The sequence below is a fragment of the Symphalangus syndactylus genome, chromosome 19, assembly GCF_028878055.3.
Source record: "Symphalangus syndactylus isolate Jambi chromosome 19, NHGRI_mSymSyn1-v2.1_pri, whole genome shotgun sequence".
Lineage (NCBI taxonomy): Eukaryota > Metazoa > Chordata > Mammalia > Primates > Hylobatidae > Symphalangus > Symphalangus syndactylus.
In genome coordinates this window covers 74,805,493-74,821,721 of record NC_072434.2, presented here as the reverse complement: position 1 = coordinate 74,821,721, position 16,229 = coordinate 74,805,493, and the positions used below count along the sequence as shown (strand labels likewise).

The 16,229-nt window shown below is 48.1% G+C and overlaps 1 protein-coding gene across 2 annotated transcripts in view; it reads right to left on the bottom strand.

The window, feature by feature from the left end:
* Nucleotides 1–1,182: 1,182 nt before the first annotated feature.
* The window catches only part of GALNT2 (polypeptide N-acetylgalactosaminyltransferase 2), a 216,174-nt gene continuing 201,127 nt past the window's right edge, over nt 1,183–16,229 (bottom strand). For both annotated transcript variants that reach the window (XM_055234905.2, XM_063614004.1), the window contains exons 15-16: nt 8,861–8,980; nt 1,183–3,985 (exon numbers count right to left, since the gene is read on the bottom strand). In XM_055234905.2, the coding sequence (XP_055090880.1) occupies nt 3,830–3,985; nt 8,861–8,980 (276 nt within the window). In that variant the 3' untranslated portion in view covers nt 1,183–3,829. The remainder of the gene's footprint in view (nt 3,986–8,860; nt 8,981–16,229) is intronic.

The window sequence follows — 16,229 nt, the reverse complement described above, 5'->3', positions numbered from 1 at the left end:
GTGGTGGTGGGGGCCTGTAATCCCAGCTACTCGGGAGGCTGAGGCAGGAGAATCACTTGAACCTGGGAAGCAGAGGTTGCAGTGAACCAAGATCGCACCACCATACTCCAGCCTGGGTGACAAAGTGAGACTCTGTCTTGAAAAAAAAAATTGTTAAATAATTGGTCAAGGTTATGTTTCCTTGTACCCTTGTGGGGCTGTTCAAATGTAGGTATTTTTCTTTCTGTTGTTGAGATGGGAATCTTGCTTCGTTGCCCAGGCTGGTCTTAAACTCCTGGGCTCAAGTGATCCTCCTGCCTCAGCCTCCTGAATAGCTGGGATTACAGGCACGCACTACTGTGGCCTGGCTCAAATGTAGGAATTTAAAAGGTACTGAAGGCCGGGTGCGGTGGCTCACGCCTGTAATCCCAGCACTTTGGGAGGCCAAAGCTGGCGGATCACTCGAGGTCAGGAGTTCAAGACCAGCCTGGCCAATATGGTGAAATCTCATCTCTACTAAAAATTCAAAACATTAGCCAGGTATGGTGGTGAGTGCCTGTAATCCCAGCTACTTTGGAGGCTGAGGCGGGAGAATTGCTGGAATCACTGAGATGGAGGTTGCAGTGAGCAGAGATTGCGCCACCACACTCTGGCCTAGGCGACAGAGCAGGACTCCATCTCAAAAAAATAAAAATAAAAATAAAAAAAATAATAAAAAATAAATAGTATCTGAAGAAACTCAGAGAGGCTTGGATGGAACTGGAGAACCCCAGGTAACTGGTAAACAAGTCTATAAATCTTAACTACTTGAAAAACTGTAAAAATATTTGCCACCCTGGTTTGGAGCACAGGGTCTGGGTGCAAGTGCCAAGGGCTGGCTCCAGGCAGGTACACAGGAAGGACGTGATCTTGAGCAGGCTAGCAACTTCCCTCACCAGCTTCCCCTGTGGCTGTAAAATGCAAATATATTTAAGGGCTTGGCTGGGTGCCTGGCACATCATAAACACTCCACAAATGATAATGATTATTATTACAAATAAGAATAACCAACCAAAGGGCACAGCAATAAAAGCACATCTGCAAAGGGTGATAAGAAACGGCCACTGAGCAGGAGCTGCAGAAGGCTGACCTCAATCCCAGTCCCCGCACCCGCCCCACCCAGCCCTCACACACCAGGACAGACTCTGGCCACAAAGAGCAGTATCTAGAAAGTATCTTCTCTTTATTTAAGTTAAACAATTTTCAAGGATGGTTTCCATCTATAAAATGGACAAAGTACAAGCTCTGTACAGCAGTTCTTTTTAAAAATCAACTGGAAAAAAAAATTACCAAACTATATTTTGAATTTGCAAAACATACTCACAGATACCATCATCTGAGCTTTTATGAAGACATAAGAAAGGACCACCACAGAGAAGACAACTAACTTCGGCACGCTTTGCTCGAAGGGCTCTTAGGAAAGAATTCTGAGTTTTAAAAACAGGAGTGGGAGGGTGAGATAGTCCTGATGACTAAAAAATAACGCAACCACAGTAAGTCACTTTGGCACACTGTGTCATGTAAACATAGCTCACCGCAAAGGACCCCTCCCCAGCCCACTCCTGCTCCTGGACCATCCAAAGCCGCCACCCAGCTCGGGGACCGGACGCTGCCCCCAGGGCATGGGCCGCACAAGGGCCTGGGTAGACACATCCGATGATACGAAGGCTGAGAGGGCCTGAGGGTGCAGGCGGGGTGAAGGTGTGGGGGCAAAGGATTCATCGAAAAACGTGATTTTAATACAAGCCAGATTCATCAATTTTTTTCCCTCCTAACAGTAGTAGCAGCTCGCAGGTGACAGGGTCTGACAAAAGAACCTGGTGCTGGGGGCTAAGCACGCCCTGCTCTGGCCTGCATTCCACAGCCTCGCACAGGTACCTAAGGGGGTTTTCCTCAGGCTCCCCCCAAGTGCCCACTGTGAAAGACAGAAGTGTGCGGAGTTACTCCGGCATGGGGCCATGCTGCCCACTCAGAACACATCTGGTTGCATGGCAGGGGAGGCGGGAAGAGAAGACCTACAGGGCAGCCCTCCAGCCAGGCTTCCACCTCGGCACCACTGTCCTACAGTGCACACCCGTGGGGCTCCTGCCGGGGAGGAAGACACACAGTGGCCCCTTTCATACAAGACACAGGGAGGAGCATGGCACCGGCACAACCTCCCAGGATGGCTCCTAACTCCAAGGCCGCCGCTGTCCCTCCGAGGGGCCTGCAGGTGTGCCTAACTGACACTTTTCTCAGACTGCCAGGCCGTGCCAGCCTCTCTGAGACTGAGCATCTGTGTGTGCGGCGCTGGAGAAGGTGGCCGGGAGTGGAGGAGGAAGCAGGGCACTGACCACAGAGTGGCAGGGGTGACGAGGAACGTTCCTGAGTACCCAGGCAGACGCCAGGCACCTCTCCCCGTTATGACTTTCAGTTCATAACTGTCTGTGGCTTAACAGGACCCCAAGGCTACTGTCTCCTGCCCCGAATCCTCAGTGTAAATGAGCAGGCATTGTTTGGTTCTGACCCTTCCTAATTCTTTCCCCAAAGCCCCCTGAAGTAGTCACCTTGGCCAGGTGGGATGTGGGAGGGAGCTGTGGGTGGGGCAGGACTCGCTGCCTGGCTGGAGCTCCCCAGGCCAGCAGGTGTGCAGGACTGTGAGCCAGGCCTGTGCCCAGGCTGACAGGCTCATCCCTGACACTGCTGGCCATTAATTCTGAAGGCCCAGCGTGCAGGGCTCAGATCACAATGAGGCCAATGCTAGCATGTGACAGCTGCCTGGCATCATTGGTCTGCCCTGTCGCTGGCTCACATTGAGAGCTATGGGGTATGTTTTATATTCCTTAGAGAAAAGAAATTTAATGTAAAAAGACCCAAAGTGATATCTGTCAAAGTAAGTAACCCCTCCAGGTTCACAGATACGCACAGCACGCAAAGTGGATTCTGACGCACAGTAGTGACTCTCAGGCTGACTGACGCCCAACAGGGATGCCGGGGCCGAGGCCGGTGGTCTGGAGGAAGCCCCCCAGCTGGCCACAGCAGTAGCACCAACTGGCTGATCGGGCTCCAGGGGACAAAGGCCACCTCCTCCCTCCGTGAGAAACTGGCCTCACCGGGCTCTGGCCCCTTCTCCCAGAAGCTGCGAACGGCTTTGTGGGGAAGTTACAAGATGATGATGACCTACAGAAACCATAGGGAACTGACGGTACATTCTTTCTCTATAGAGCTTTATATTTAGTGTCCCACCATAGAAAACTTCATCCTCAATATAGCAAGTACATCAGGTGGAGGGGAGTCTGGGCCAGGAAGACACTTGGGGATGGAGGAGCAGAGAGAGGGGCTGTCGACGTAAACCTGCGACGTGACACGACTCGGCTTTGTGGAAACCATATGTGATTTCAATGGGATCGAAAATGGAGATTTCAAGAGTTCTCCTCGCTCCCCTGGGGCATGTGTGCCCCCTTCTCCCGCCCTGTCCTCAGCTCGCACGCGTCCATTCAGTTGCTTCTACCACTCTCCGGTCGGTTGTCGCTGGGTGTCACTCAGTTGCGGAGCCGGCAGAAGTGAAAGCTGGAAGGAAGAGGGGCGCTCCGGCCTGGGGAAGGGGGCCCGGCTGGGCTGCACCGAGAGGAGGGGGAGGGCAGTTCTCGCTTCTTGCCGCTGCTGTGTCTGCACAGTCGTCCGTGCCTTGCCGAAGTTCGACTTTCAGACCATGATGGAATACTGAGGTATATTAGTTTCGCGGAAAGTTTAAGAAACATAATCAATAATGTGATCACCAGACTCCACCCAATGGTGCAGGAGACAGGACGGCAGGGCCTCCTGGGCCCTCCTACTGCTGCAGGTTGAGCGAGAACTTCCACTGCTGCGAGAGGGCCGGGCCACACACCTCCACGCTCAGGCCCCCGCTCTTGGCAGTGCGACTGTCCAGGCACAGGTTGCTGCCCACATGCCTCAGCTTGGAGTTGCCCTCGATCTGTTCCCATTTCTGCAAGACACAGGAGAATGCCTTAGAGTGTGGGCACAAGGAAAGGAGTACAAACAGATCCGTGTGAATTCAGGACCTTGTGGCTGCATTAAAAACTCACAGATAGACACGTTTTTCCCAGCCTCTCATCTGAACGGCCGGGGAACTTGCAGCAGCCCCATGGGAAACCAGCCACAGGTGCTGCTGGGGACCCAGGAAACGTATTCTCTGCCTTGGATCAAAACTCAGAGCCTCTCCTGCCCCAACCTTTCTGTGGGTGTCCCCTCCTCTGAGCCCCAGCGCTCTGGGCACCCACCCCTTCGTCATTAACACAAGGATTTGATGTAGGGGAATTTGCATGCCTTCATAAGCAAGCTTGATCCAGTGATGGTTCACCCCAAGAAGGGATCCACACAAAGCAGAACCAGCTCCTCCCCTGGCTGTTGGAAAGCAGCCCTGCCTGGAGGCCTTGGTCTGGGCACATCCATCCTCCCACTTAGGGCTTTCTGCTCGGGGGAGCCAGAGGAACCGCGTCAGGCCAAATGTCAGGAAGAGAGATGCTTGTGTGAACAGAACATAGCATTGAGAAGCCTATTTCTATGTGGTCTGTTCTCTACTGGTGTGCAAGCTCCTTGGTGGATATGAGAAACTTGTCTCTGCTACCCTTGAGCCCCCTGGTGCTCTGTATGGCAGGGACCAATGTCTGCTGAGTTCTGAACATGCCGCTTGTAAAGCACAGGGTACGATGCCTCTTTACTAACACTCAAATCAAGCGAACAACCAAACTCAACCCACGCACCTGTTACCCACCAACCAAGCCAGAAATCAAAGTGCACACCACAACCCAGCCTGAAGGAAATCTGAGGAGCCCGGTTTAGCAAGTAACACAAATACCCCTTTCAGCCTGAGTGCAGGCGGCTCACGCCAGTAATCCCAGCACTTTGGGAGGCCGAGGCAGGAAGATCGCTTGAGGCCAGGAGTTCAAGACCAGCCTGGGCAACACAGCAAGAACCCATCTCTACAAGCATTTTTTTAAAAAAATTAGCAGGGCATGGTGGTGCATGCCCGTTGTCCTAGCTCCTTGCAGGCTGAGGTGGGAGGATTGCTTGAGCACAGGAGTTTGAGGCTGCAGTCAGCTATGGTCATACCCACCCCTGCACTCCAGTCTTAAGCAAGAGATCCTGTCTCTTAAAAAAAAAAAAAAAGAAAAATCCCCATTTAAAAATCTCTAATGTTTGTTCTTAAAAAACAAAAAGTCACATTTTTTTCTTCCCCGAAGCTCTTGTTTCAAATAATGAAGTCTGTGGTTCTAATTAATTTTTTATACTGTGTGCACTAAAGCTCCTTCACCTAAGTATTTTTTGCAAATCCTTTTGACATTGCAGAATTAAATTTTCTCACTCCTGCCTTCCTTTCCCCTTTGACTCTGCAAATACGCACATAATATGAAAACATGGACGTGCCTGGAAACCAAATATTCCAACTGGCAAAACCAGTTCAGCTCCACGATAAAATTTGCTAAGGAGCTTCCTCTCGAGGGGCCAATGAGTGAGGCAGGGAGGAGATGGTGCAGGCAGAGGAGCCCAGTGCTGGGGACCCGACCTGTGCGAAACAACCACAAGGATGTTGTCACCTGGACCCTGCCTTCCTTATTTCCGTCCACCTGCTCACCTGGAGCTCTTGCCAACAGGGAAAGACAGTGCAATCAGAGGAGCTAGGGGAGGCTTTCGCTAAGTGCCCATCATTGCCTCTTTCATTTCCAGCTCCCTTGTTGCTGTCAATCACTCCTCATGCTGTTTTTCTCCATTGTCATGTAAAGTGTGTATGTATTGAGGCTGCCCTGTTACTCTGAGCAGCCAGGAATCTTCTCAACAAAGAATTCAGAATGAATGGAATCTGATTCTGGCCACTGGAGGGACTGCCTGTCGTGTGTCAAAGCATCAGCTAAATGAAGAACCTTAGAAAAACAATAACGAAACTCCAGCTCCGTCTCGCACAGGTGGCCTTGTTAGCTCTGATGTGTCTGTCTGATGGGATTGTGGTTGGGGGTGAGCAGCGCAGATTTTCAAGGCAGTCAGACTCTACTGAAACAGCCCCCACATCCTCTATAATAGCCTGAGTCTTGGGGTTTAAAACCTAACAGATCCCCATTTATACATGCCATGCATCCAGAAAAACTTATTATTTATAGGTCTTTTCATGCTTCACGAAGGTCCTAAGGCGTGTCAGTTATGGTTCCCCAAAACTGGGACTGAAGCAGAAACAACTGTCAGTTCTTGATATTAAGCAATATTGAAGTAATATTTGTTTTTAAAAAAGGTGTCAACTAAAGTCATCACTTTATCAATCCATTACATCCAAAGACATCTCTGCTCCATTACATCCTGGGGGAATGTGTTTGAGACTCACCCAGTACTTGGCTCAGCAGATGCCAGCCTTGCCCTCGAGGAGCTTCCTCTCGAGGGGCCAATAAGTGAGGCAGTTTCTAGGTGGTTTGGGTCCAAGCGGTGCTAGCCTTCTCTTGTTTAACAGGCACTCCCTTATGCATTTTGGTATCAAGTCATCAACACAGATGGACATTGAGAGATGTGGATTGTGAGCAGAACCCAGGACAGGCTGGGACTCTGCAGAGCAGGGAAGGAGGAGCACCCAGAGCTGGCGCAGGGGTTTGGAGACAGACAGGTGAAAGAGGGCCCTCTGCAAGCGTCTCCCTGACAACTGGGGTCAGAACAGGGGACTCGGTCCTGGCCTTGGTCTTCCCAGATGACTCCAGGGTGGAGGCAATGACTTTCTGAGACTTTTCTGTTGTGAAATCAGGGTTAGACTAGAAGCTGGCTTAGGCTCTTGGCTCCAGTAGGTTCTGTGCCTCAGTTTCCCTATATCCCATCTATCTCTAAGGACCGACTGTAAGAACAGGGGCAGGCACTCCAAGTATGGGCATGCTAGGAGGACCTTTTGTGCTTGCATTTCTATTCCTGACACTAATTGTTACCCCATGCCTTGAGAAAGGCTGTGCCCACAAGCTGCCACAAAGGAATATGTCAGAGAAAACCAGCTTACAAGGCAGGTAGAAAGTCTGTTCTGAAATGTTTAAAGAAACTGTATGTGTGTATATGTGTGTGTGTGTGTGTGTGTATGTATATATATGTGGTGTGTATATATATGCATATATATGTGGCATGTATATATATGTATATATCTGTGGTGTCTATATATGTATATATATGTGGCATGTATATATATGTATATATCTGTGGTGTCTATACATGTATATATATGTGGCATGTATATATATGTATATATGTGGCATGTATATATATGTATATATCTGTGGCATGTATATAGATGTATATATATGTGGCATGTATATATGTATATCTATGTGGCATTTATATATGTATATATATGTGGCATGTATATATATGTATATATCTGTGGTGTATGTATATATGTATATATGTAGTGTTTGTATATATGTATATATATGTGGCGTGTATATATATGTGGTGTGTATACATATGTGGTGTTTACATATGTATATATGTGGCATGTATATACGTGGCGTCTATATGTGCTGTTTGTATATATGTGGCGTATATATATGTGGCATTTATATAAATGTGGCATGTATATATGTATATATATGTGGTGTGTATATATACGTGACGTTTATATATGTATATCTATGTGGCATGTATATATATGTGTATATGTGGCGTGTATATATGTATATATGTGGCATGTATATACATGTATATATCTGTGGTGTGTGTGTATATGTATATATATGTGGTGTTTGTATATATATGTGGTGTGTATATATGTGTATGTATGTGTTTACATATGTATATATGTGGCGTGTATACATGTGTTTATATATGTATATGTGGCATGTATATATATGTATATATATGTGGCATGTATATATATGTGGCATTTATATATGTATAAATGTGCCATGCATATATACGTATACATATCTGGTGTGTATATGTGTATACATATGTGGTGTTTATATATGTATATATGGCATGTATATGTATATATATGTGGTGTTTATATATGTATATATGTGGCAGGTATATGTATGTGGTGCGTATATATGTATATATGTGGTGTGTATATATACGTATATATATGTGGCATGTATATATGTATATATATGTGGCGTGTATATATACGTATATATATGTGGCATGTATGTATGTATATATACGTGGTGTGTATATATGCATACATATGGTGTGTATATATGCATATATATGTGGTGTGTATATATGTATAAATATGGTGTATATACACATATATATGTGATGTGTATATATGTATATATGTGGTGTGTATATATGTATATATGTGGTGTGTATGTGTGTGTATATATGTATATATATGTGGTGTGTATATATGTATATATGTGGCGTGTATATATGCATGTATATGTGGTGTGTATATATGTATATAGGTGGCATGTATATATATGTATATGTGGTGTGTATATATGTGTGTGTATATATATGCACACACATATACACACATATAGACACACACACACTTGCATTATGTATCGAGTACCATCCATGTGAACATTAATCATTTAGAATTTTTGTAAATTTAAATAAAAAAAGTATTTGATGAATAAACAAAAGTAGATAATTTCTCTTTAAAATTTTCAGCGGCATAGGGAAGAGAATGAGAATATAATCAGAAATAAGCAACATTAGGTTTGTGGCTTAAGTCTAATAGGGCAGCTAGACATTATTCATAGTGATGCAAAAGAATACATAAGTACACACAGAGATGGATGCTTTGAGAGGCAGTGCAGAGCAAGAGGGTGCAGGCCGTGGCTACCCTGGTCTGGGTTAATCATGGGCACCCACGGGTGCCTGCAAGCCATACCTGTCTGCTGTCATTTTCTCGGCAGCCCTGCAGCTTTATAAGAGAGCCTGGTGCCCGGTCCACCACTGTAAGGCACAAATCCATGTGCTTCACCGACTTCTCCTTCGTCAAGGCCCATTCCTGGTAAACAAAACCAAAAGTCAGAGGCACGCTATGCACAGGGCTGTGAAAGGAAAGAAGGGGCATCGATGAGGGCTCCAAAAGGAAATGGGTCATGGAGTGGAGCTTAGATTCAGAACCCCGGAGCCAACTGAGAATGAAAGAATTACTTTTTGCCTAAGGGCAAATTTATAACACCAGAGATGTGGGAGAACCTCACCATTGAGCAGTAAGTTGGCTGAGTGATGTGCAGAAGTGCTTTGAGGACCTTAGTAACTAAAATAAAACTATTAACTATTTTAGCCCCAAATACAAGTTAGACTGCCTTGTTCATTTTTCTATAATTCAATGTGAGCTGTAAAAACTGTGGCACAAGCTTGGTTATACACCAGGTAGACAGTTGGCAGCTGGTCCACCCACGCTATTTTGGAATGACTGCCCTCATGCAGGTATGGCCTGCAAACAGCATTGATGAATGTGAACTGTAGTAAATAACACATTGCATATTTAAGCAAAATATATCGTGTATAGCCTCCTAAGTGTACGCTAATTGATCTATGGATGCTCATGAAACCCTCTGAAAACTGGAGGAATAGATCTATGAATTTCTTTGAATACATTACAGCTAAATTTAATTGGGTGCTATGTGCCAAGCATTATTTTAAGCCCTTTATACAACAGCTCCATGAGGGCTACTATTCTCAGTTTATAGATGAGAAAACTGAGCTAGAGAGTGTTTAAATAACCTGCCCATGATGTTAACAAACAAACACACACATATATGTACAAACACACACAAGTTAAAGGCTGTGACAGGGTGAAAGGACAACCATTTTGGATACTAAATGAGACATAGTCCCAGGTGGCAGAGGAGGCCGGAGCCTGTTCTGGGCAGGGCCACAGCAGGGACTGGAAGGTGAGGCTTCTGACCATCACTCTCCATTTGTCCCACTCAAAGGGATGAACACCCCTTAATATCCAGAGGCAGCAAGGCCCTTTCCAGTTTAAAACCCCACAGGGACTCACTATCCACTTCCATCCCCTTCCACTCTAAGCCCCAGCACGCTGCAGTGGCCCTCCCCTCCATCTGTCTGTCTTTCCATCGGTCTGTCCCATGACCACCTGCTGCACACCCGCATGACACAGGTGCTGTCACACAGCCAGGCTCACTTTCTAGTGGGGAACATGAAAGACACACAAATAAAATGTATTCTGTAACTTCAGGCACTATTATGTGCTATGAAGACACTGTTTTTCTTTTTTCTTGGTTCTTGGAAACAGAGGTAATGAAAGGAACAAATAGTGTTTAAAGAAGCCTCATTGTCTAGTATCTGTATCATGTTGGAACAAATAGTCCGTCATTAGAAAAACATTAAAAGGTGAAGATTCAGCCAGGTGTGGTGGCTCAGGCCTATAATCCCAGCACTTTGGGGGCCAAGGCGGGAGAACTGCTTAAGACCAGGAGTTCGAGATCAGCCTAGGCAACATAGTGAGACCTTGTTTGTACTAAAAATAAAAAATAAGTTGACCAGGTGTGGCAGTGCATGCCTGTGGTCCCAGCTACTTGGGAGGCTGAGGTGGAAGGATCGCTTCAACCTGGGAGGCCGAGGCTGCAGTGAACCATGATTGTGCCACTACATTCTAGCCTGGGTGACAGACTGAGACCCTGTCTCAAAACAAAACAAAACAAAACCCTAAAGATTCTAGCATTCAGACCTTACACAACCACTCACGGGATGCGCCATCTCCAGCTCTCGGCATCAGCAGAAGGGATGCAGAGGCACAGACGCCCATCTAGGAATCAGTGAAGAGACCTTCACCTGTCTGAGGACTTCCTGCTCCCCTAACAGGGAGGGGGGCTTGGGCAAGCCTGCTCACCTCCCGGGTCTTCCATTTTCTCACCTTTTAATTAGTGTTCCTCACATTCTACTTCGCGAGGAATTCTAGGAAAAATGGATTCTAGGTCAAATGAATTTGGGAAACAGACTTTGTGCTGCGTTTATCTCTCGGAAATTCACAGTCTATTAAAGGCTCTGAAGAGTCCTAGAGTAGAAGCACCTGCTTGGCCTGTGCACTGTAGCATCCCAAACACAGCATGGAGGGAGGCCTGACCCACCCACCCCTGCCGGCCACATTCTCTGGGGAAGGCCACCCGACCCTGAGTCGAATCCCAACATTCTATGATGCTGCCATTCAACATGGGTGAGTTCCAGCCGGCTCTTCGAAGTGCCCACAGGCACTCCACGTCACCCATACTCTAGGACAGTGTGACATCACAAAAATAATTATTTGGTCTCTGCCCCTGCTTTCTGGCACAATCACAAGGCTCCTAAAACCCTTGTCATTTCCTGAGCCACAGGGGTTTTAGGAGCAGCTTTCATTTAGTGTTTGGTCTTTGACCCCAGTTCCCGACAGACAGCTCCTAATCCCTCGGAATTTCTTGGGTGATGGGAGCGTCTTTTGTTCTAATGAAGCAGCTCTCATGGGCTCCTGGATGGGGCTGGTCACCAGAAAGACCAGGTTATGCTGAGAAGCTTGAAACTGTCAGTCCCCCGCCACCCCATCCTCTGGGAAGGGGAGAGGAGCTGGAGATCATGCCCATGTGATGAGGCCTCCATCGAAGTCCCTGCACTCCAGGACGTGGCTGCCGGACACATGGAGGCGCTGGGAGAGCGGCATACCTGGAGAGGGCATGGAAGCTCCGACACCCCACCTCCACACCGCATGTTATGCATCTCTCCCGTCCAGCCGCTCCTGGGTTTCAGTCTTTCCTAATCAACAGGTAAACCAGGAAGTAAACCATTTTCCTGAGTTCCATGAACTGTTCTTGCAAATGAATGAATTCAAGGCGAGGTCGTGGGAGCCCTGATACATAGACAGCAGGTGACAACTTGGACTTGTGACTGGCATCTGAAGTAGGAGCATCTTGTGCGAGGATGCCCTTAACCCACGGGGTCTGTGCTAACTCTGGGTAGGCAGTGTCAGAACTGAATTGACAGGCAGGACACTCAGTGTCTGCAGAGAATTGGAGAATTGGAGAATTGCTCGCTGTGGGGGGAAAAGCCCACATGGCTGGTGTCAGAGGTGAGAAGTTTTGTGAGAGTATAAAGGAGGAAAAGCAGCTTGTTTTTTTCCTATTCACTGGGTCACAGAGTATGGAAGGTGTGGAGTGTAGAGAGGAAGCCATGTGTGTTTCCCATAGGCAGATGGCGTTCAGGATGGAGAGGGCCAGGAAGAAGCACATTGTTCTGTCCCTGCACTCACAGGGGCCGGGGACACCACCAGGATGTGCGAAACTGTGGCACACAGAAACGCCCACTCACAGTGAAGAGGAGAGTCCTGAGTAAGGGGGACAATGCGGGTATGGAGAACGGTTCCAGACTGTCCATGGCAGCAGGTGTTGGCGGATGCTGGATGGTCTGCTGACACCCAGTTAAAGATCATGTCTGAATGTTTTTACAACCTCCTTGCTATTGTGCTTAATTACTGTAAAGCAGACTTTACACAGGATTCCAGAAAAACTAATTCAGCTGGGCAAACAACAGAGCTAGTTGCCGTTTTGTTCTTCTGTTGCATTTCAATTATCTGAATTTGTAAAATAAAGTTCATAAATATTTAAGAAATGCTTTTTTGAGCTGCCACTCTTAAAAGGCATGGCCATTAATTTTCTCATTTCCTGTGTGTCTGCCAAGGCTCAGCCGGAAACCAGATAACAAACCTCACTCTTCCAAAGCACCAGGCCCTATTTTCAGTTGGGAAATATTACTTACCCTCTCGTTTCTCATCCGTGTCACACGCTATGCAAAAAAGCATCACTTTCTGTCGGTTCAGAGAGGACTCACGCACAGTGTGTTTGTGAGCTGGAACATCTGAGCCGTACTGTCTAATGTGCTAGCTACAGGGCACACGGGGCCATTTACATTTAAATTCACCAGAATGAAATGAAATTAAACTTGTAATTCACACTAGTCATATTTCAAGTGCCCAGTTGCCACAATGTGGCTGATATACTGAATGGCAGATCTAGAGCATCCTCATCATAGCACATGGTTCTATTGGAAAGTACTGATTAGATAGTAGCCCACTGGCTCAGGCAGTAAGGTGCTCCCAAGCTGAGGGTGTAACATGCATCATGTCATCCTGCCATCTCACATCACATTGTATCTGCTGATGTGTTCATCTTTCCACTAGAAAACCCTTGCTCCTCAACTCCTATTTTTAAAAAATTTTTATTTATTTTTTTGAGACAGAATCTCACACTGTCACCCGGGCTGGAATGTAATGGTGTGATCTTGGCTCACTGCAACCTCCACCTCCCGGGTTCAAGTAATTCTTCTGCCTCAGCTCCCCGAGTAGCTGGGATTACAGGTGCCCACTACCATGCCCAGCTAATCTTTTGTATTTTTAGTAAAGATGGGGTTTCACCATGTTGGCCAGGCTGGTCTCGAACTCCAGACCTCATGATTCGCCCACCTCAGCCTCTCAAAGTGCTGGGATTACAGATGTGAGCCACAGTGCCCGGCCCTAATTTATTTTATATTATTTTAGAAACATGGTCTCACTCTGTTGTTCAGGCTGGAGTGTAGTGGTGCAATCACAGCTCACTACAGCCTCAACCTCTTGGGCTTTAGCAATCCTCCTGTCTCAGCCTCCTGAGTAGCTTTGGACTACAGGCACAGGCCATCACACCTGGTTAATTTTTTTTTTTTTTTTTTTTGGTAAAGACGGAGCTTCCCTATGTTGTCCAGCCTGGTCTTGAACTCCTGGCCTCAAGCAATCCTCCTGCCTTGGCCTCCTAAAGTGCTGAAATTACAGGTGTGTTCCACTGCACCAGGCCAAATCCTCATTTAGAATCACTTGGTAGCTCTTAAAGATCTGGTGGTGCCCTCTGACCCTAGACAAATTAGATCAGGCTCTCTGGGCATAGCACCTGGCATCAGCATTTTGTAAAAGTTCTCTGGGCAGGCTGGTTGTGGTGGCTCATACCTGTAACCCCAGCACTTTGGGAGGCCGAGCCATGTGGATCACTTGAGGTCAGGAGTTTGAGACCAGCCTGGCCAACAGTGGAATCCCGTCTCTACTAAACATACAAAAATTAGGCAGGTGTGGTGGCACGTGCCTGTAATCCCTGCTACTCGAGAGGCTGAGGAGAATGGCTTGAACCTGGGAGGCGGAGGTGGCAGTGAGCCAAGATTGCACCACTGCACTCCAGCCTGGGCAACACAGCCAAACTCCGTCTCAAAAAAAAAAAAAAAAAAAAAAAGTTCTCTGAGCAATCCCAGGATGTGGCCATTGGAGGGGGACAGAGAGTGAGCAGGGAGTCGGCACTTACTGCTGGAAAGGAAGGGAAAGCCCGCGTGTGAGAACAGTAATGGCTGCACAACAGCAAAGAGGAAAAACAAAAGCAGGGTGGGAGAAGTGCCCTGCAGATCCAATCTTGTTCATTCCTTGGCACAGCCCTTCGCTGACCTCTGAAGTTGGTGCAGAGGCGAGGAACGGGCGCTCTGTGTCAAAGGTCTGTGCTGTGGCTGCCCTCAGCACTGTGCCCTCTGCTCAGTGCCCCCACTGTGCAGAGAGGAATCCTAGAGACTCTCTACTGGGCAGGACCGGGGGGCGTGGGCCACAGCCCTGAAGGCGGGACACAGGCTGTCCTCCTGAGGGCAGGTGAGGAGGATCACAGGCAGCAGCTGCACAGACAAAGTCTTTGGTTCCCGTAGACCTGCCACCTCCACAGGGCCCGGACTCTGTCTCGTGTTACTAGCTGTGCGGTAATTAAGGTGCAATGCTGGCGAGGGGCGAGCCAGTCACAGAGCCTGACGCACGGGGGATGAAGCTGGGGCCGGAGACTCTGATGACGAACTCTCTCGGCTGGGGCCTGGGCACACGCTTCTGTTTAACGTGCTGTAGCGTAAGGTGTGTCGCTTTCCAGCAGAGGCGCTGACACAGAAAGGAGTGACCTCTCCAACCTTCCGTGAATCATCAGAACACTGCAGAGTGACAGTGGGAACTCCAGAGATTAAACACGGAGGTGAGGCTGGCCAGGGATCACAAGAGGCCCAACACCCAGATAGTACGGAACCTGGGTGGGCACCTCATCTGTTGTGTCATCCACAGACCAGAGGTAAGCTTCACCCAGCCCCACACGAATTATCCACATGTCTGCATTTGGTGAAATCTGCATTAATGCTGTGTGATCGACCAAGCCTTGCAGCACCGTCTGTCCGGTTTAGATGAAACCCAGCTTGCTGAGAATGAGACCCATCATTTCCCCCTTCCTCATGGAGCTCCGCTTTTCTGAGGGCATTTTGGTGGATTTTCACTATGGTTCTAGATGAAAACACATAAAACATCTCTCCCCAAGCTCACTGCTTTCCAGATCTCAAGAATGAAGCCCAAACCGTGGAAATAAACATGCTGCGATCAGTGTAGAAGGAACACAGCCTGCGAGACGCCTCCTCCAGTCACACCTGGACCACAACAGGACCCACAGCAGCACCGCACAGCGCCCTCCATCGCCTCTGAGTGAGTACCCTGGGCCCCCTGCTTCCCAGCAGTGACTGAGAACACAGTTAACAGCAGGGTCTTGGACGGAGGAGCTACAAGAACACAGAAGCATGGACACGGTGGGGATGGCACCTTCCCCTCCGCCTCTGCCCACCCCACCAATACCAGCTGGCTCCTCCTTTCACCCGCTTTGTCTTGCACTCTCTTTGTTCTTCCCTCCCTCTGTATAGGTTCCTCCCTCCAGGTGACTCCTGACATTGGTGGGGCCTGTGACGAGTACCCAGGGGGCTCACCTGCTACAGTATGAAATACCTAAAACTGGTCCATCAGGCTATAGCCAAAGGCTGGCTTGTGTGTGCACCCACACCTGAAGCCTGCTCCCTGGGGAGTGTCCTCACAGCCCAGAGGCTACACACAGACGCCAGGGCCTGGGAGCCTGGGAATGGCACGCAGTCCTGCCATGCGGCAGAGGGAAGCCCAGCGCTTAAACATGGAGGTGAAGGCAGCCGGAATAACAGGAGGTGCAGCTACCTGGACAGCACAGAGGTGAGCAGGTGCCTCCTCTGTTTCATAACCCACAGATCAATGATATGAAGTCATGTACATGAAACAGAGAGCAAAACAAGCTCTGCATCTGAGTAATAGAGAAAAAGAAGAAAGAAGCAGCATGAGTCTAGGTGCGTGTGCATAAGGAAGAGAGGGGGACTGAGCCCAGGAATCAGGAGAAGAGAGCTGTTGTGTGAGAACGTGATGAGCCTATGTGCTA